The sequence below is a fragment of the Hippichthys cyanospilos genome, chromosome 15 (assembly GCF_059441005.1).
Source record: "Hippichthys cyanospilos isolate Australia breed blue-spotted pipefish chromosome 15, RoL_Hcya_1.0, whole genome shotgun sequence".
NCBI classification, from domain to species: domain Eukaryota; kingdom Metazoa; phylum Chordata; class Actinopteri; order Syngnathiformes; family Syngnathidae; genus Hippichthys; species Hippichthys cyanospilos.
In genome coordinates, this window is record NC_142383.1 from 3411900 (window position 1) to 3433526 (window position 21627).

The 21627-nt window shown below is 37.5% G+C and overlaps 1 protein-coding gene across 1 annotated transcript in view; it reads right to left on the reverse strand.

Moving 5' to 3' along the window:
• LOC148411386 (protein Niban 2-like) overlaps window positions 1-21627 on the reverse strand; it is a 36170-nt gene that overhangs the window by 12461 nt on the left and 2082 nt on the right. The window contains exons 2-5 of the mRNA XM_088434429.1: window positions 14149-14279; window positions 10363-10491; window positions 10163-10268; window positions 9867-10034 (exon numbers count right to left, since the gene is read on the reverse strand). Of these exons, the coding sequence (XP_088290555.1) occupies window positions 9867-10034; window positions 10163-10268; window positions 10363-10491; window positions 14149-14279 (534 nt within the window). The remainder of the gene's footprint in view (window positions 1-9866; window positions 10035-10162; window positions 10269-10362; window positions 10492-14148; window positions 14280-21627) is intronic.

A 21627-nucleotide genomic window follows, 5' to 3' on the forward strand; every position in this document is an offset into this window, starting at 1 on the left:
AGACCACTTGAGCATAGTGCTTGTTTTGCTCTTAGCCATTCTTGGCTAAGATTCTTGGCAATTTTGTTGTGTGTTTTGGCCTACTATTCTGTTGGAAGACCCATGACCTGTGACTAAGACCAAACCTTCTTACACTGGGCAGCACATTTCTTTCTAGAATAAACCGATAGTCTTGATATTTTATTTTTTCCATCGCAGATTTAGGACACTATGTGCTAGATAGAGCAAAGCACCCCAAGTGACAACTGTGACCACATGTAGCACAGAAACAATGCTCTTTTGCTGTTTACCGAACATAAGATTTTTTTTTTGTCTGTCCTTCATTATGCTATTCATATACAGTATGCATATTCTGAGATGAGTGTATAAGAGCACAAGTAAAGGCAGTAAGTAGCAGTAGGGGGAGACGATTTGGGTGTGATTGATGGTATCCTGGAGGACCGTGGGAGCTTGTAGGGGCCTCTAACTACAAATATGAGACCCTGGTGAATCAAAGTGGAGACCAAACTATTAAAGGTTGGCCTCAGAGCAAAGACATACTTAAAGGCTAAAAATGTAACATACACGCTAAATGACATCTCCATAGAACATGCACCTAATTTAACATTTAACATTTCAACATAATGCATTTTTTAAAGACAAACTCAGCTTTTGCATTTTACAGTCCTACTTCCAAAGATCATTTACAAAGCGCAACACATTTGTGTACAATAGGGTAAATGAGGTCACAATTCGGTTAGGGTGCTCAGTTGAATGTGATCCCTTCTATCACAAAGCGACTACAAAGGCAGAAATTTAGGTCAGTTCGTGAAGTTTCTTTACAGCAGGATACTAGGCTGTTGTTGTGTAATTTTGTGATGTATATTCATAGTGACAGGATGACCAATCACATAAACCCCAGCTTTCTGGCCGATGTGGTCATTGCTTAACACAAATGATTAACAGGGCACTCTGCAAATCTTCCTGATTTTTGGAACTGAATTAAGCGCTCTCGTCTTCATGTTATTTTTAATGCATTAAACAGGTCAATCGGTTTTTGTATTTATCTTAAAACCAGCCTGCATTAACTGTTTTTACTTGTGGTCAGCAGCCATCAGTTAATTCCCTATGAAGGATGTTCTCTGTATATGTCTCATGTACAGAATATCTATTACCTTCGGAAAAGCTGCTGTTGTCCAGAATGTAAAATAATTGTATTGCCATTAACTAACTGCATGTAACATTCAGCCAGTGGATGTATATAGTTCAACATTTTTTCAATGGTTGTACCCCTGTGAAATATGTTTTTACACCATATACCCCCTAAACATTAAAATATTTTTTGATTAAAAAAAAAAAAATACTAAACTTAGGTACTGTGCATTACATGTTTAAATTATAAAGGATTATAAATAGCATGTTTTATTCAGGAATTAGGAGGTAGATTGTGTAACATCAAATATTTGATTTCTGGCTTATTTGGCAGAAAATTGTCACTAATGAAAATGTGTGTACACATAAAACGTAACAAAATTAAGGCACACAACAATTTGCAAAGGAGCCACTATAAGAGAATTTAGCCGTAAGTCCATGAGCCAGTTGATTGGCTCTTTATTTGACAAGAAAAATGTACTGTTACTGTCATGGGATTAAACATTGTTACAAGAGATTTGATCATGTCTACAAAACCCAGTTAAAATCTCACTCATTTGAGAACCAATGCATTAAATAAGATATTTTCTTCAGCACACAGTAAGTACTGGTAAAACCTGATCTTCCCTTGAATAATATATTGGCATACACAGAGCATATCAAACCAACTTACTTTTTTAATTGGGTCACATTTCAAATTAGGTGTACTGTCAACTAAGTCAGTGTTTTTCAACCAATGTAATGAGGCACAGTAGTGTTCCACAATATATTATAGTTGGGTGTGCAGTGGGAAATTATCCAATTTTACTTTTTATTTCATAATTTTAGGATTCTCGGCTGTGAGAGGAGTGTGTTGCAGTGTAATCGTGTAAAATACTTTTCATTCATAGGTGGTAAAAAATTACAGTAATTCCCCAAATATAGGACACACCCATGTATAGGATGCACTCTTAATTTTAGGGTTAAATTCAGTTATTTCTGCTGCTACCTAGGGCATACCAACAGTTTGGTGACAATTTAAAAACTATAGCAAAGAAGAATAAATCTAATCTTTGTAATTTCCCTAACCTGTCCGTTACAAGAATCACATCCTTCTTTAAAGTTACTGTAATATTCCTGTGTGTGAACAAAAATGAAATCAAGAAGCTGGTCGAGTCTGCCCGCTTCTTTTATTGAAAATAATGCAGCAACAACCTCGGCTAAAACGAGCAGCTTGTTAGTGCAACTAACACAGCCAACTGACTGCCTCTAGCTAGTTTCATTATCAGAACTACCCTAAATAAGAATACATCCCATATAGATATGCACATCTATCATAACACGGCTCATGTGGCTGATGGATGCAATCTTTCTCAAATGTTGTTTAAAAAAAAAAAAAAAAATTCTAATCTTTAAGTTACGGTTTATGGGACGAATCCATATTTTTGGCCTTCATTTCTGGAGGAAAAAAAGTGTGTTCTAGATTTGGGGAATTACGGTACATTGAGACAAACCCTTAAAGTATTTTGAACAGAGTTTGATTCATGTTTATAAAACTTTGATTAGAATGACTTTATATTGTTGATATAGGCTACAGAGTTTCAAATTTAAGGTTCAAAAACCAACAACAGATATACACAAGTATCACAGTAAAATGTATTAAAATGAACTTGCATGTGGCCTCCATCATCATTTTCTTCATAGATTTGATATAATGGTAGAATTTTGGTAGAACAGTCTGCTCAGCTTTAATATGTCAACCTGTGTTCCTCTTCTCAATCTTTGGAAGCGTTTCCTTTTGGTTTATTGTTGACTGATCGTGTATTACTTGATTTGTCACTGATACTAACAAAATTGTCGAGTTGATGTTAGCACTTTTAGGAGGCTTTTTTTCTATAACTAGATCTGATAGACGAAATCTCATGAGAACGAGAAATGACCTGAGATCAAAACAAATATGGTTGTTGTAAAATATATTAGTAAGTGGTCAAGTTTTGCTGACCAACCTTGACCAAAAAGATTACTGTATTGAAATTACTGCTCTAAAAAATATCATTTTAAAATGTTTTTGGGTAAATAGCCATTTTTCTAGAGGATTGCCTTCTTGCCCCACACTTTAGCTCAATAGACTGTTCGCGTCCTACCTCGAACGATATCCGATATAAAGTTCCGTAAAATTAGCAGCAATTGGCTCAGACAGCCAAAGAGCGTGAGACTGAGTCACATCAAGAGGATACCCGCTGTTTCAGGCTGCGTTTGCCTCGTGTGAAACAACTGTTTAGCAATGCCCCTATAAAAAAAAAAAAAACGTTGTGTCCGTGGGACGCACGATGAATTGAAATTATGCGTCCCGCAGCATAAATTAGGCGTCGGGGACGCAGGCTAACGAGAACACTGTACATGACTTGTTACTTTGATGGATACTCACTAGGAGTAAGTGTACGTTGACAAATTCAACATTATGACAACATTTGCTTTCTAGTCTTTCTTACTACACATTAAAAAAGATCATTCCAGCATACCTAAAAAAGGGGTTACTTCTACTGTATGTGCTCCAGTATGAATGTATACAGGCCAATGATTTCAATAAATTCAATGACTGATATGAGAAGTCATGTCCGTAAAGTAATTTTATGATCTGCAGCTAAAGTCTTTGCCTGTTCTGTTTTTCCTCAAAATACCAACATGACAAGAGGTGAGACTGGGCGGGGGAACAGTGAACAAGGACATGAATGCTGTCAATTCACGCTGATGCAATTAACCTTTGCATGCCATAGCCATAGTGAAACAGCAACACAGCCCCAATCCCTTATGGCATGTTTTTGAAGCCCAGCCTCACAGATGGAATGTGCAACAGGGACTAACTGAGCATGCCTAAACAGGTCATGTTGAGAAGTAAAAGGCTGAACAAGACTAAATGCAGGCAGGGGCTGGTTTTGTTTTATGGCCAAAATGTATGCACAACTTGTTGTTCTAACACATTTACATCCTGGGTCTGGTTTGGGCTTAAGAAAGCATCCATAGTATGTGGTGTAAGAAACATTACACTTTCTTGTTAGGGGCGCTTGCAGACAAACACTGATTATAATGTCAAAGTCATTCCAATCCAAGCCAAATTATACTATTCTGAAATACTTTAATTTGCATCCCATAGGGGTGACAAGTGTTTTGACAGACAAGTCAGGTTTGAGGACAAAAGATTGTATGTGCACAACTATAATGTGAGTATTGAAAAATTAAAGATTTTTCAATTTTTCACTTTTTTTTTTTGGGGGGGGGGGTGCATATCATTTAACCCCAATTCATCAATTGCAGATAAAAGATTTACCACATGAAAATACACTTTACACCGTGAGCTGTTGACACAATAAGAGCTATCCAAATAAGTTAAATATTAGCTACTATGAAGAAAGTCTTTGAGCGTTGTACAACAGTATAGGTAGCTGGTATTAAGGTGTGTCTTCCCAGCTCAAACTTGGCATGTAAAACATCATGCATATGTACAATGCTAAACATAAATGAGTTCTATACCGTTTACACAAGACACATTTTCAGAACGCCAATATTATGATTAGGGTTATGTGTGTTTGAGTTCTTGTGAATTATATAATTTCTTACTAGATTTTTTTGGTGTGAACTTGCTGCACTGCACAGTTATTTAAATTGTAAGCTAGAAAATCTAATTTATAGAAGTATCTTGTTGTAGGCGGCTTGGTGGCGCACGTCCTCCTCACAGTTCAAGGGACCAAAGTTCAAATCCACCTGCTCCAGCCTTCCTCTGTGGAGTTTGCATGTTCTCCCGAGCCTGCGTGGGTACTCGCCAGGCACTTTGGCTTGCTCCCACACTCCAAAAACATGCATGGTAGGTGTAGTGAACTTACTAAATTGTCCTAAGGTGTGATTGGGTGCGTATATGGTTGGTCGCCTCTGTGTGCCCTGCAATTGGCTGGCAACCAGTTCGGGGTGTCCCCTGCCTATTGCCTAAAGCCAGCTGGGATTGGCACCAGCAAGCCTGCGACCCTGTGAGGATAAGCGGCTATAGAAAATGGATGGATGGATGGATGGAAGGATAATTTGTCGTATAATATGCCATAAAACAGTGATTCTCAGCTGGTTGGTTGGAGACAGGTGGTAAAAATACACAACATTTTATCATTACAGATGCCAATATTAAGAATCTATGTTAATCTATGAAATTATGTTGCAAAGCTGTTATGTTCAACTTTGTTTTGCATGTTGTACTCCTTTTCAAAGTAAATCATGAAAATATTTACGGTATGTCCATACCTGACAATTAAAATATTTGACCCCTTATCAACAATGGAGTCATTGTTTCAGGCTTCCTAACTTGCACTTCTACCACAATTCTAGATTCAAGAGTTTTATTGTTTTATGCATAGTTATTTGCATTGTTTACATTGGCGCTGCTCTGGGAGCAAAAGACTATCAATAGACCGTGTCGCAAAGAAGAACTCCCAGGAGAAAATGAAAAATAAACATTTTCCAAGGCCATAAGTATCATACACTACTTGTTAAAATGCAGTTTATTTTGAATCATTGATTGGTCTTCACACAATGTTTGGCTGACATACGGCTGTTTTACGCTAAAGGAGTACATGACAGTCAACACATACTCCCCATGTATTGATTGCATTTCTGGCCCAAAAGCTTAAAAACAACAACATCAACAACAAAAAAATACATCTCCTCCCATCTCTATTCGACGCTGCCTGGTAAATGTGTCTATCCTGCTTAGGTCATATTACTCTCGATAAGTTCTCACCTGCATCAATCCCCAAGCTATGCAACCACCTTTTTTTGACAAATTTATGTTCTAAATGAATATTTATATACAAAAAACTAGTGCTTGTCTTTGTTTTTCCTCTAGTTATTGGGGCACCCATAAGCTTTGCTTTGCGTGTTGATAGCGTTCATAGATTGGAATTTTATTCAAACTGATCCCGCCTGCCGGTAATTTATCTTTGTGTACCCTGCGATTGGCTGGCAATCAGTCCAGGGAGTCCTCCGCCGACTGGCTGTCGACAGCTGGGATAGACACCAGCAAGCCAGCGACCCGTGTGAGGATAAGCGGCTACAGGTGATGGATGGATGTTAAATAAAGTCTCCCAAGTATTTTATTCACTAATCTCCCGTATGCTTCATCTTGCTGACGATATTTCCGCTTGGAGATGCAGATTGTTAATGGAAAGAGGGTGGCCCATGTTTTGCAGATGACTATTGTGATAACAGTCATGTGTGTGTATGTGAGAGAGAGACAGGGAGATGCGTCATTTTTGGTTTTTGTTTCCTTAGGTAGAAATTAATAATGACTGGCTAGACCTGTGGAGTACTAAACAAATTGAAGAATTCCAAAAATATGTCTAAAAAATAACTAAAATATGTTTGCCTCATGATGAATATATTTTAAATTCATCCATTCGGCTTGTGTGAACAGTGATACTGTAAGTACAAACTGCTTCATCCATCCATTCTCAAGAACTGATTATCCTCACAAGCGGTGCAGGCTTGCTGGTGCCTATCTCAACTGAATTTGAGCAGTAGGCAGGGGAACACCCTGAATTGGTTGGCAGTCAATTGCAGGGCACACAGAGGAAAAACAACCACTCACGCACCCAATCACACCTAAGGACAATTTTAGTATGTCCAATTCACCTGCCATGCTTGTTTTTGGAGTGTGGGAAGAAGCTGGAGTGCCCTGAGATAACCAACGTGGACTTGAGGAGAACATGCAAGCTCGGGTCCCTGAAATGTGAGGCACCTCATTAAGTGGTGATAATTTTATAACAGTTAGTCGAAATGACAGGATTTTTGCTTAGAGTTGTCCAATATGCCAATATGTCACTGTTATTTCTTCTTTACTGCTTAAAGACATTTGGAGTATACCCACTTCTCAAGGGACCACTACACCACTGTATGTATATTACATGGCATCAAGTATTCTGAACTTAAGTTGACCCAGTCTTGTCACTACTGATGTCCAGCTGATGATTCATGGCATTACATGATTAAAAAAAAGCTTAGTACCCCATTGTGTGCTCTCTTTTCACTTGTTTTTTTCCTCTGTTGGACATTGCCATAGAAGTTATGGCTCTGAGCCGAGACCCTCTATTGAGCTTTCTTTTACAACTGTGTGACAGCCAACTTGAAATTCCTTTTTCCGCCAAGTATGCACCCCTAACTGATTGTAATCCACTGTATTCAATCCAAGAACAAAAACACAAAGACCACTTCTAACATGGTTGAGACATCTCCTAACTTTGTTTCCCAATTGTTAGAGGGCAAAGTGGGAGCTGTATCAGTCTTTCGTCACTCGTGACTTACACTCTCAAAACTAGTGTCAAATCACTTGATTCAAAACCTGTATAATTCAGAAAGTTTTTCTGAAAATGTTTTCTTCTCACAATCATAACACAAATACATGACATGACAGCTGTCAAAGACATTTTTTGTACTGTGTACTAGGTGTGTTGTCACTCATGATTATTTCAATAGTTGATTATTCAGCAATCACTTTTTATATTAGTCAACTATACACGATTGTCTTTTTTTTTGCTTGGAATTAGCTAAAGCGCTGATGCAGATTCCAAATAATCTCATCAGCCATTTACTTCACCGCAAACAATGTAGTACAGTCGGCCGCCGGTTTGCGAACACCCTCTTTTCCGAACATTTCGACTTACGAGCGTGGACCGCGGAGTTTTTTATCCCCCACTTACGCACAAACCTTCCATCTTACGAACAGCACGACATGCCAGCCATTGTATTAGTACATTTATTTTCGCTTTGCTACGTCAACTAAATCAAAAATTGACGCTCATTACGGCAACGTTGAATGCTATTGCTCTTACAATGTCACAGTCACTGTCTCAGTCACGGTGTCAGTCCCAGTCTCACTCACGGAGATGCTATTGGCCGGCGTCACGTCACTCACAGAAATGCCGATATGCTATTGGCCGAACGCCTTTATCTAGCTTGATGGCACAGCTGGTCGGGACGGAAGGAAGGAGAGAAAATGAGTGAAAAACGTAAGGAATAAATAATAAATAAATAAATAAATAAATTCTGCGGGTTGGTCTCTGCTCACCTCCGTCTCCACTCAGCTCAAGTCACGTCGCCCCAGAGGAAAATGTCATTTATCCTTCATATATCCATGTTACTTAAATTAACTGTACATCAGATAATGGTGCTAATTTTAAATATGTGTGTAAATTCGTGGTGGTTTTATCTATGATTTCACCACGCGTTGCCAGTCAATGTGTACGAACATTTGACTTCACTTTGCTACATCAACAAAATCATCTGCTCAAACATGACACGGTAACGCTGATATGCTATTGCTCTTACAATGTCACAGTCACTGTTTCAGTCACGGTGTCAGTCACGGAAATGCCGATATGCTATTGGTCGAACGCCTTCATCTAGCTTGATGGCACAGCTGGTCTGGACGGAAGGAAGGAGAGAAAATGAGTGAAAAACGGAAGGAAAGAAGGAATGTTGTTAAGACTTTGCAAACTATCTGTTAGACATGGTTTCTAAAATTACTAGTGGCGGTAAAGGAAGAAGTAAGAGGATGATAATAGAAACCAAGCAGGAGATAATAATAAAAAAAAAAAATACGATGGAGGCGCACGCATGGTTAATCTTGCTCGTGAGTATGGACGTAACCTCTCAGCAATCTTCTAAGGGCAAGACTTTCCTTGCCGGGGGATGGACCTCAATCGACAACAAAATTGAGAGGCTTCTTCTATTATGGATTAAAGAGAAGGAAATCGCCGGTGATGTTCTACTTTGAGAAAAATTCCCGTTTAAGAAAATAAATAAATTATGCGGGTTGGTCTCTGCTCCCCTCCGCCTCAACCCAGCTCAAGTCACGTCGCCCCAAAGGTAAATGTCATTTTTCCTTTGTATATGTTATTTAATTTAACTGTACAGTAGATTATGTTAGTAATTTTTAATATGTGTATAAAGTCGTGATGTTTTTACCTAAGGTTTTTGCACGCGTTGCACGCATTCACTAATTAACATAGGTTTGGATTGCCAGTCATACGAGCAGTTCAAGTTTACGAGCGTAGCCGCTGAACGGATTAAGTTCGTAACACGGGGGCCCACTGTATTTTTCATTATTGTTCAATATGCAATAATAAAATAATAAATAAATTACATAAATTAAAATGATTTAAATAAAAGTGCATTGTCATTCTATCTTTTAAGAATGTGAAAACTACTTATTAGCTTGCTACTGTACATTACTACTAATAGCCACTAATACCACAAAAATCCTTAGAGACAAGTAGCAGTTCTCTTGAAAGTGCTATACGTGTGTACATGTATGTTGAGGGTTGGGCTTGGGGGGAATAAAGAATTTTAAAAAAAGTTTGCACATGACGTTACACCACTGCCTATACCTTGTCATTTTATGTAGCTATATATACACCTCTAAATGAAAGCTGAAAGTTTATAGGTAAAGTGCATGTTGAGTGTTACATTTAAATTTTTTTGTGGTTGCGATTAGAGCCAAAAAGTCAGTGATTGTGACTATGTCCCAATCTTTATGGATCTGACTGGATATTAACAACAAACCCAAATGAAAACAAAGTTCATACACTTACATTTCCCTGCAGACTGTCCTTAGCACTGAAACTAGTGTTTTACATATTGAACAATGTAAATTTATTTAATATAACAAAGTTAATAGTTTCATATGCATATTTGAACAGCTCAATGAAATGTCTTACCATTGTTACAGTGCCGGACACAGTCTTGCAAGACAGCATGCCACTTCAGCTGCTCCTTTTCTGTCATCACACAGAAGTAATGGTGACGGGCATACGGGTGCCACAAGATGAGGGGGAACTGAGTTGCACAGTTGATAAAAGGAGTGCTGCTCGATTTGGCTTTGATATCTAAAATGAGATATAGGACAAAATGATTTAGAAAATGCCAACTATAGTGCCAAACTGGCACAGTTAGTTAAAAAGAGAAAAATAGATTGTATGATAACAGATGCGAGACGTGTTGCCAGCCTTCTTACCTGGAAGGCTAGCGTTTATCAGTTCAAGGTAATCTTCAATGGAGGTAAGGGCCTTGTAGCCAGCACAGTTGATGGTTACTTTGGGATGCAGAATCCGCTCATGTGCCTGATAAAATTAAAAAGAAAAAATAACAATAAATGCTGGAATGACCAAGGTGTAATAAGTAGTAGGTGAAGAGTCGCAAGTGAAGTGAACCCACTGTTTTGCTTTCGTAAAGATTGATGCTGTAGTTGTTTGGCACTGATACAAAGCGATTTCTCCACTTGCGATTCTCCTCTAGGTACTGGAACAAATTCCCTGAAAAGATTGAACGGCCAGCCAAAGGATCCTGAAAAATAAACATTCATATTTGTAATACAAGCAAAATCTTAATAAATAATAGTTATAGGTGATAGTGGTCCTTTTGTCAAACTGACTTGTTTCGTCAAAAGAGAAAAAAATAATAGCGTTGAAAGCAAAGTTCTAGACAATACAGGGAAATGTATTGGTCTAGTCATTTCCAATTTATGTACTACATAATGGTCATTATATGTAATATTTTAAGGTAGAATATTTTAGGCTTTTTTGCATGGTTATGAGTTTGACTGATGCAACACACACACACACACACACATATATACACACACACACATATATACATATATATATATATATATATATATATATATATATATATATTTTACACTTTTTTTTTTTAATAAAACCATAAAGTGAAGTAACGGTAATGCAACAAGACACAGCACATACAGTAGAGTACTGCAATGAAGTTTCACACACATACAAAATACTGGCTTTGATTATGTGCTAAATGTAGATTATTTAAGACACTGTCACAGGGACACACAACTGTCCTTCACATTGCGAAAAGATTAAGCGCCACTACAGAATTCAAACAACTCCGATCATGTATGAAATGTGTGTCACTCTCTACTGCTTGAAAAATGTACTGACCAGACAACTAAAATCACACTAACAGATGTAAAGGGCTGTATAAAAAGAAAGCTCAACTATTTATAGTGCCATAAAAATGTATTGTACCCGTTCCAGATTCTTGCACTTTCTAAATGGAGTTAATTTGTTTAATTAAGGTTAAAAAAAAAAATCCAAAACAAAACTAGCTCGCTATGTGAAAAAACAATTAGTAAAACAATTACAGGCTTGCTCACTGTTATAGACAAAATATTAACTTTTAGCTGCTGAAATAACTAAATAAGAGTATTATTAGAGTATTACATAAGTGGCTATATAAAGTGGCTTTAAATAGGGAGTTTGTAATCAAACTGCTTCACATAATCCTGAGTAAAACAATTTTGTAAAGAGTCTGCCAAAACTCCACAATGATGTGAAAAACTCTTTACCTGTCATCGTAAAGGGTGCCAGTGGCACAACCAGTTATAAGGTTCATGGGACAATTACTATTTAAAATTTGTCGTATGTGTGTGTTTTCTTTTTGTGTCTTTTCTATTTTTTAAAATTGGTTTATGATTCAAGTTTAAGGTATTACCAATATTTGGATAAATCTTAAAACATTTGTATACACACACACACACTCACGCACACACACGCACACACACACATGCACACACACGCACACACACACACACACGCACACACACACACATACACAAAATGGACAGAGCCCAAATAATAATGTCATTCATGGGGTTGTGCCACATCGTTCTAGCAGAGCTTTTGTTTACAAATCACTTGGCAACCGGTTTGTAAGTGCTCATCTTCATTATCAAAAGCAAGACAGCTTAGCTAGGACTTATGGGTTATGCTTCTGAGCAAGGATATTGCTGGACTGAATTGATTTGATGTACCGTTTCTGAGATAAAGCCTGAGTATGCACTGCGTATTAATGAGTATGCAATTGAGTATGCAGTAGTGTCAATAAATGAATAAATAAAACAATAATGGGTCAACAAATAACTGAGCCAATATTTAGGTCAATTTTACGCAACATGCTTGGCTGTTTTGTATAAAACAATTAAAATGTTCAGTCTGTAACGCAAAACGACCCATTTTGGGGGGGTTGTTTTGTGCAAAACAACCCAGGAACTTGGATCAAATAGACACAAATATTAGTACGGTCATTTTTTGGCCCATACTTGTGTTATTTTTTTACCAAATGGTTTTTAAGAGCGTGATTATACATTTTCAACCTGCACACTTTTTAGTCACTTAAGATGCAAAGACTCGGGGAAGACAGCACATCTGTCATGACGTCATCCCAATGACCTGTTAAATAATTCATATGTGCTATTTTCATAATTCAAGTGCTTTTTTCTTTCCTGGCTAAGAGAAAATCAAAGCGAGACTGTCACTTTGCACTGTACCCATTGGTGACTGATATGACGTCACCTCTTTTCATGCATCCCACAATGCTTGCTTAATTAACTATGTGCAATCAATTTGCTCAAATTATATTTAAAAAGCAAAATAACCCAAAAATCTCTTAATACTTAACTCTAAACATTGCCTTTTACTTTAGGCCGGTAAAATTAATATGGTGGGCAGGACTGTGTACAGCAGTGGTTCTCAAAGTAGGGTCCGTGGCCTGACTGCAGTGGCTCCCTGAAATAATTTGGGTGTTTTGGAACAGATTTAGTTTATCTTTTAAAAGTTACATTTGTGGATTGTTTGTCTTAGTTTTTGTTTTTTGGCGCCGCCTCTGATCACTGTTGTTAGTGAAATTTGTGGTGGGGACGGGCTTCAGTTTTAAGCAGTTGCTGCTGCGCACGCGTTGTGAGATCTGGCCCACGAGTGTCTGTGAGTTGCGTTTACGTCGCTTGAATGTTGTCAGTTATGCTAATATGCCCCAAATTAGTCGTTTTGGTCCAACTCGTGACCGTAGTAACATGCCAGCTAATGTTAGTTTTTATTTTCAGCATGTTATACAGTGTTGCTTTGTATGTGTTTAGCTCGTTCGTGAAAGGTATTTCATTCACGTAAATATTAGCATATGCAAACGTTTTACATTGATAATCATACTCGTTTGATTAACATTTTTTTATTGAAAGGAATAGCATTTGTAACTCAGTTATGATTGATTTAATCTACGCAATTTGTGTACATTTAGTAAACTGTCATTCTTTGCATGAGACTTACCTGAGTTATGTTTGATGTATTTTCTTTTCTTTACAGTTTTACAATATAAATGAGTGAGAGCTGTACTATTGACACAACTAAATGAAAGAAGCGTTACACTCATTTGCTGTTCGCTGTCTACCATTAGAAACCATAGAAACCATTGCAACATCTAGGAAGGAAAGTATTCATGAATCTTCAATAAAGCAATCAACTCAACCTGTTTAATATATTTTTTAAAATGTAATAATTTTGAAATTTGTCAAAATGCGTTTTGTGTCTATAATTGCTTGCTAACGAGCAGCAATTTATTTTATAATGCTCTCTTTGACTAAATTGGCAGCAACACGTTTGGGAGAAATCGACCCGGTTTGTTATAAAGCGGTGTGCAATTTTGCAATTTTTATTTGATAAACTTCAGTATAGCTGAAAAGTAACAAATTCACTTGTTGTCAAATGGAATATATTGCTGAATAAAAACGACACTTATGTTTGGATTGTTTTTTTTGTTTGTTTTCTTTTAGGGTTCCTTGGAAAAAAAAAATTCTAAAAGGAGTCTCTGGCTCAAAAAAGTTTGAGAACCCCTGGTGTACCGTATGCATGTCAGTTCATGAAACCATGACTGACACACACCGCAAACATCGACATTCCAAACGTCCTAGCTGGCTACCTTTATTGAGGAGAAAGTGTTGCTCAATGCAACATGCTAAGGATACTTTCTCTCTTAATGGTAGCTACTGCATACAAATACACTAGCATTCAGCTAGTTGTTTCTGGGTGCCTGTAGGTATGCTTGCAGTAGGCCGGTACAAACAAACAGTCTATCAGTAGCAATAAACTACCCACCTATGAATATTTGTTTGGATAGGATGACATAAAATTGCCTTGAACTTGCCTTTCTGTGTAGCAACTGTGATTGTGGCCCGCCACCTCCTTCTATCTCGTAGCGGATGCTGTTGAAAAGCGCAACGGCGTACTGCTGCTTGTACACGTCACTGAACTGTCTCATCACATCTCCAGTCTTCACTGCAGGAGGAGACAGAAAGACAAGCATACATTGGCAAAGCTAAAAGATTTACAATGCATCAGCAGTCACTATGAGTGTTTTGCGACGTCCATTTTCATTACATCAAGCACTAATTTTCTACCCTTCAGAATAGATTGCTCAATAGCTTGTAAAAATAATCAAAAATAACATCCACACGTGGAGAAACGATGAAAATTACCAAATTGTGACTTGTGGATTTTGTAATGACATCCACCTATATTCACAAGTTGGTGGATAATACACTTTCTTACTAATAATGTACTTACTAACTTACTAATGTCCTATTTCATATTTCAAAGTAATTGAAATATTAATTGAAGACCATGTCTGTGTTGAATTGAATTTCTTTCACATCCCTAAAAATGAGAAGGGAAGGGCTGTGAGTGACATTTATATATATGTCCTGCGGATGGTACAACAAACTGTCATTAATTTTACAACTTCACAGCTGAAATTATATTTAGTCAGCTAACTAAACTTAGCAAAGAAGCTTAACAGAATCACTCTGAATCAATTGATCTTGGTTTGTTTTTCCATTTTGCTAAACTACAACTTACCGGTACTTAAGTTCCCCATTGGCCAATATAGAGATCAAGTCATGCAAACTAGGCCCTTTCCAAGTCAAATTAGGGCATGACAGACAGACATTAGAGATGCTATTCTAAAAACAGCACTGCCAATTACGACAGGAATATTCACAATAAAGTGACAAATAGATCACTGATTCGCATTAAGACAAATAATCATCGATATGATCTGGGAAGACCAGTGCTTCGTGTAGTCTGATTCATATTCATTTTATTTTTAGTTTTATTATAAGATGTATAGTAAAAGTAAACCAGCCTGTAAATCAATGCATATGCATACAATTTCCTCTCAACATTGTATTGTATCTATTGAATGCCATAGTGCTAAACTGTCTTTTAGATTGTATAGCTCACCTGAGTTACCTTGTTAACTGCACTACTCATCACTTCTATTTTACAAAGGATAATGTTTTAACAAAAAAACTATTGCCAGCGGGGTAAGTTATATGTTTTCATCCACTGAAGAACAATTAGCACAGTTAGCTTCTGACAATAAAATTTCAAGTACTAGAGGATTTAAAAAAAAAAAAAAAAAACATATAGCTTCTGTATCACAGACAGACAATGTGTCTGTCCGAAAAACGTTTGATCACAATTCAGACTTGGAATTCTGGTGCATCTTTTCCAAATACTCATAATAGCCATTGCCAGTAGCAGCACTGATTTGTAGACAAAGCAGCGTCCAATTCTACTGATCAATAAAGCACCATCACAGTTTCCATTCTTGAACAACAGTCTCGCCACTGCTTGACCCAGTTCTAGTGCTGCCTTCAAGTGTTTTTCCTCAACAGTCTATCCAAGGAACTATGGAGGGGATGTGCGTCTTTCCCACGTTTCAGTGCTGGAAAAATATTGGTTGGCCCAGTCAGCAGCAGACAAAGTTGCCTGTGACATGTTAATGGAAGGGACGGCAGGAAGATGGGAAGTGACCTGGAGTTGGACAGCAGGAAGGAAAGAGCCGACAAGGGGACAATGATGTGAGAAGAATGTGGAAAAGACAACAGTGACACCAGAACTTAATAAAATCTCACATACTCTATATATAGTACAGTGGGTATCTTCAAAAACAAAAACGACTTGAAGACAGTTTGAGAAATACACAAATAGCTCTCATGGAATGTTATTTTTATTCCAATGGGTGTGTGTTGTACAAATTAAGCAGGCCCTCCTGCATATTATTAGATACTAGCAAGATAAAAACACTGCGCTGGTATGACGGTAATGCGGTTTGATTTCCTAATTAGTCTGTGGGCTATGGGCAATTATTGTGTCGTTTGATGACCCAGTATGGGAATAAAAAACAAAACAAAAAACATTTTACAACAGTGGCTTTTCACACACTGGAAATATGCAAATTATTGTAGAATATTGTATTTAGTTTTATGAGAACTTGGCTAAGCTAATCAGAGACAGTGACGTTACGATGTTATCTGTCTTGACCAATGCGAAGGGTTGAACTTGGGGCGATTGGATCACACAATAAAAATTAATTGAAAATGGATGGATGGACATTTTTGATCAGTTTGAGATGTACAACTAAGACATTTTCTGCATTAGTGGATCTATTGAACTTGAATTGACATGTTTTGTTACAGGTCAGGGTGGGTGTGTATACAGTTTATAGTTTTTACATCAAGCATATGTTGCTGTTTTTCATTAACACTGTTTCATCACTGAGTCTAAAAAAAATGGCACAAATCAATCAATAGAGTGGTGTTCAGGGCAGTTGACCAATCCATATGCCTGTACTACATTAAGTATACAATAATTTAAAAAAAATAAAGCAGGAAACTTGTTATTGTAGGAGAAAGGACACCCTTTTAGATGTCAGTCTTATCATTAAAAAGAGAAGTGAAGTTATCAATTTGTACTATTCCTACATATGATGCATTTATCATTATGTAGTCTCATTGTGTTGTCACTTATTTGAGAAACAACTGTCGGTTCTTTACTAATGAGAGTTGGGAAGCTGCCATTGAAATGAGAACATATACAGTAACTGACCCATGACTAATGCTGACCCTGTTGCTACCCCTGTGATCAAAGTTATTTGCCAAGTCACAGCTATTATGAAACTATGCAAGGTGAGCTCAACTGACCTGTTCCTGTTCTCTTGATCATTTGATGAGATATAATACCCTTGGTAACGTGCTACTTTTTCCACATTTAATTTTCAAGGACATTTTCTTGTTTGCTCGTGAATTTGCATGTAACCCTGGTGGCTCTAGAAGCAGTGTTAGTATTCAAACGTTCTAATGACAATGCATCACAACTCTTCTGTGACTAACATACAGTCCCCTCAAAATATATTAGAAATTTGTGTAGTGGACACATTTGGATGTCAAGAAATGTCTCATGTTCATCTTTTGATCTGATACCCAAATACCTTCAGTATACAAGTTCTCAGAGAACCACATATTGACATGTTTTTGATGTCTCTCTTCTGCATTGGCACACCTGATTCAAATAATCAGCTCATCAGCAAGCTCTTCAGAAGCTTGATAATGATCCTGATCATTTGAATCAGGTGTGTTACAGGGGGGAGACATCAAATACATGCAGGATAGCAGCTCTGGAGGACCGGAGTTGACCTCTGGTATACAACAAAAGAATTGACTGTTCTAGTACTTTTGGAAGGGACTGCATAAGCGCATGTTGCAAGTTTTATGTGGGGTATTGGGAGGATCATTCTGTGAGAATGTGATTCGACAGCAAGAAGGAAGAAATCAAATACTCCCTACTAGCAGGGTCACAGACATGCACTAACAAGGAATGATTCCTGTTTTCATTGTGACCATATAGTAACGTGCCCTTAAGAGTGATTTTATATACCATATGTGGTCAAAAAAGCACCACAAAACTAAAGCAAAAAAAAAAGAAGCGGTTGGTTGTGGTGGTTGAATGGGTCAAATTGCAGAAAGTTTATATGAGGACAGAATAGCTGTTTTCTCTCCTTTATCCTTGAATTTTTCATTTGATTTAGATTCTTTTTCTCATTCAGATGATGGATTTATAAATATAAGTGCAGTTTTAAGTAATCTGAGATTAAATACATCAGAGCACACACAACTAAATATATCCATGGCAATAACCTAAAAAAACAGTTGCACAAACAACAAACATTGGGAGGCCGTCAAAAGAGCTGACAGTAATGGGAGCGAAAACTCAAACATAAAGGTTATGCAGAGTCATGAAGAATGACATTTTTTAGAAAAGAAACAGTATCGGGAATAGTAAAGGAACACAGAAATTTAGTGCTAAACTGAATTTAAACCTGTAGCCTTGTGATAAAATAGGAAAAAAAGCAATTTAATAATTAATAAATAAAGAAAAACGTCCAGATTTTTCCAGACGGACGCATGTTGGCCAAAATATTAACTTGTCAGTGTTTTTAAAGGCAGATGTCAAAAATCAGACAAAGCCGCAACTTATTGAGATTCAATTGAGAAAGGCACTTCCATCTTTCAGCATGAATAGCTTGACTGAATAGATCATCTTTCATTCCAGACAACACGTTTTGTCATCAACAACAAATAATGTCACGTGATGTCACCCGAGTCCGTTGCATTCACAGTCTAAGATAATGGCATGAAAGCCGAGAAAAGATATATGAAGGTCTGAGATGAGATCAATATGCCCTTGTCTTTTTATAGGCCACCTAAAGTAGGTGTGAATGATGTCAATTTCTAGACTACTATTAAGATTTAATACTTATTCACGCATCATCTCAAATGTACGTATTTAGTCCTCTATGAAAGCAGACAGATAAGCCGTGTCTTGAATCAGAATGAGACAATTGCAAACATATACTTTTGGAAAACAAAGTTCAACCTTTTTGCAGATTTTCTTATGTCATGGACCAAACCAGCAACCAACTAATTTGGAAAACAAAAGAAAGGGATGGTGTTAAAGATTTTTTTTAAATACAATTAATTGGCATATTGACAGATTCATAGATTGATATAATCATTATTGATATTATTGATATAATCATTAGACCTGCACAACAAGATGCTGATTTTTGTACTGTCAAGTGGCAGTCAAAAGGTAATGAGTTCCTTTCAAATTTACCCAATTTATAGTTTACATTTTTCTAGAACGTTCAACTATTTGTTTGAGCGCATCCACGTCCTGTCAGCCATTTTGGAATGATCCTATCGTTCGATGTACAACAGAAGCAAAGACCTCTGATTGCATTTCTTGTTTTGGGAGAGGTCTTATTTCCTGCCACTATAAAAGGAAAGTTTTGTGGCACTCAATAAGTGCCAAACAAACTTGGAAAAAACAAACAAAATACAACTCTGTAAGTAAAAGTGGTCTTGGAAGGATCTTGGCACAAAACTTTTCAAAGCCAAGCTCCCTCAAACACTATTTGCAGCACGTGACTTCTATGGTTATTCGAAGAATTCCAATCATGATATAATTTCTAAAATGACTGACAGGAATAAGATATATTCAACGTACTGTACATTTTTTAAAAGTTTATATTAAATGAGTGTTTCAACTACATACTGTTGAAATTTGAGGAACTGACCAATAGTAACTCACCTGTTTTCTGTGTTTAGTCATATGACATTCCCAAGCTGAGCTGTGATTGGTTATTCGCTGAGCCCTGAAGCCTCTTTATTGTGACTAACAGCCACATGCTGATTAGTAAATCTATTGTTTTGTGAGCAATGAGCATGTCTCTTTCTGACGACGCATTGTGGATTTCAAAGTAGAAATGAGCCAAGTTGAGTGGTAATGCAGAGGAAAAATAGTGTCATGGTGAAAAACAGCCTCAACTCTTGTATGATCAGCAGTCACTCACAGACAGATTGTGAATGTGGGCACTCATCCAGAATCGAGTCCTCACCAGCCGTTTCAAGATCAGCTATGTGAACCGCTACGCTACTATACATGTCGCCAACTGTCATACGCTATACTCTATATGTGACTACATCTGCTGTACATACTGTATGTACTGTATATCAGTAGGGAACGGGTATGGCTGGGCGATAACATCGATATATCGGTGTATTGCAAATTAAGTGGCACAATATAGTATCACAATACAAAATTCAGTTTCCACAATCTATTGCGTATCAAGTTAGTGATGCCACTGAAGATTTGTTTTACAAACATTTCCCAATACATCGCAATATTTATTGCAATTCCCTTTCAAGCCACAATACCAATACATTGGGCCCCCGGGTTACGAACTTAATCCGTTCAGCGGCTACGCTCGTATCTCGAAATGCTCGTATAGCGGGCAATCCAAACCCATGTTAATTCGTGAATGCGTGCAACGCGCGCAGAAGCCTTAGGTAAAAACAATATATTAATATTGAGTGACATAATCTACTGTACAGTTGCATTAAATAACAAATACAAAGGAAAAATGATTTTTACCTTTGGAAAGACGTGACTTGAGCTGAGATAAGCAGATGGGAGCAGAGACGAATGCTTAAAGTCAACACGGTAAAGCAGATATGCTATTGGTCTTACAGTGTCACAGTAACTTTTTCAGTCAGGGTTTTCTCTTCTTCCTTCCATCCCAACCAGCTGTGCCATCAAGCTAGATAAAGGCGTTCGGCCAATAGCATATCGGCACTTCTGTGATTGACGTGTGACGTCGGCCAATAGCATCTCCGTGAGTGAGACCGGGTGACCTTAATCGACCAATAGCATATTGGCGTCTCCTTGACTGATACTTATTGGCACGTTTTTTTTAAACGGTTGGAATGTATTGACATCTTATTGATTAAAACACATTTAAACTTGTGACGATTCTTTGTCCTGCAATCGGCACACTTAATTTCAAGTCAGCTGTTTTTCCCGACGTGAATTGAGCTGGGTGGTGGCGGAGGGGAAGGTTTGCATGTGTTATATTAACAAGGCACCACACTTATAGGTTGTTCGAGCATCAGTTTACTGTTCGGTTCAGCTCACAGTATTGCAACAATGGCGCTGCCCCAAAGCATGTTGGGAGGTTGCTCGATTGACATGACTTGCAATTATGTCAAGCATCTACTGGATGGTACTATAATACCACCCGTATCAGAGAGCAGACCTACGCTCGGACACAGCGCGCGACGCACATAAGCTATTGGTCTTACAGTGTTACAGTAACTCTTTCAGTCAAGGTGCAAATCGCGGAGATACTAAAACATCATCCTCTTATTTCTTCCTTTACCGCTGCTAATAATTTTAGAAGCTATGTCTAACAGATAAAGTTTGCAAAGTCTTCAAAACATTCCGTTTTTCACTCATTTTGTCTCCTTCCTTCCAACCTGTCCCATCAAGCTAGATAAAGGCGTTCGGCCAATAGCATATCGGCATTTCTGTGATTGACGTGTAACGCCGGCCAATAGCATCTCCGTGAGTGAGACCGGGTGACCTTAATCGACCAATAGCATATTGGCGTCTCCTTGACTGACTGATAATTATTCGCACTTTTTTTTTTAAACGGTTGGAATGTATTGACAATTAATTTTAAAAAAAACACACATTTAAACCAATGACAATTCTTTGTCCTGCAATCGGCACATTTAATTTCATGTCAGCTGTTTTTCCCTTTAGCTGTACAAACACTACACTTAAATGGTAATATATTTAGACACCGTGAGTGAGACAGTCAGTGTGACATTGTAAGAGCAATAGCGTTTACGTTACCGCCACAAGTATGTACTAATGATTTAAAATGACGCAACTGCTGAGTTTGTTGACGCAGTTAAGCGAGAACTTTCTACACACTCAA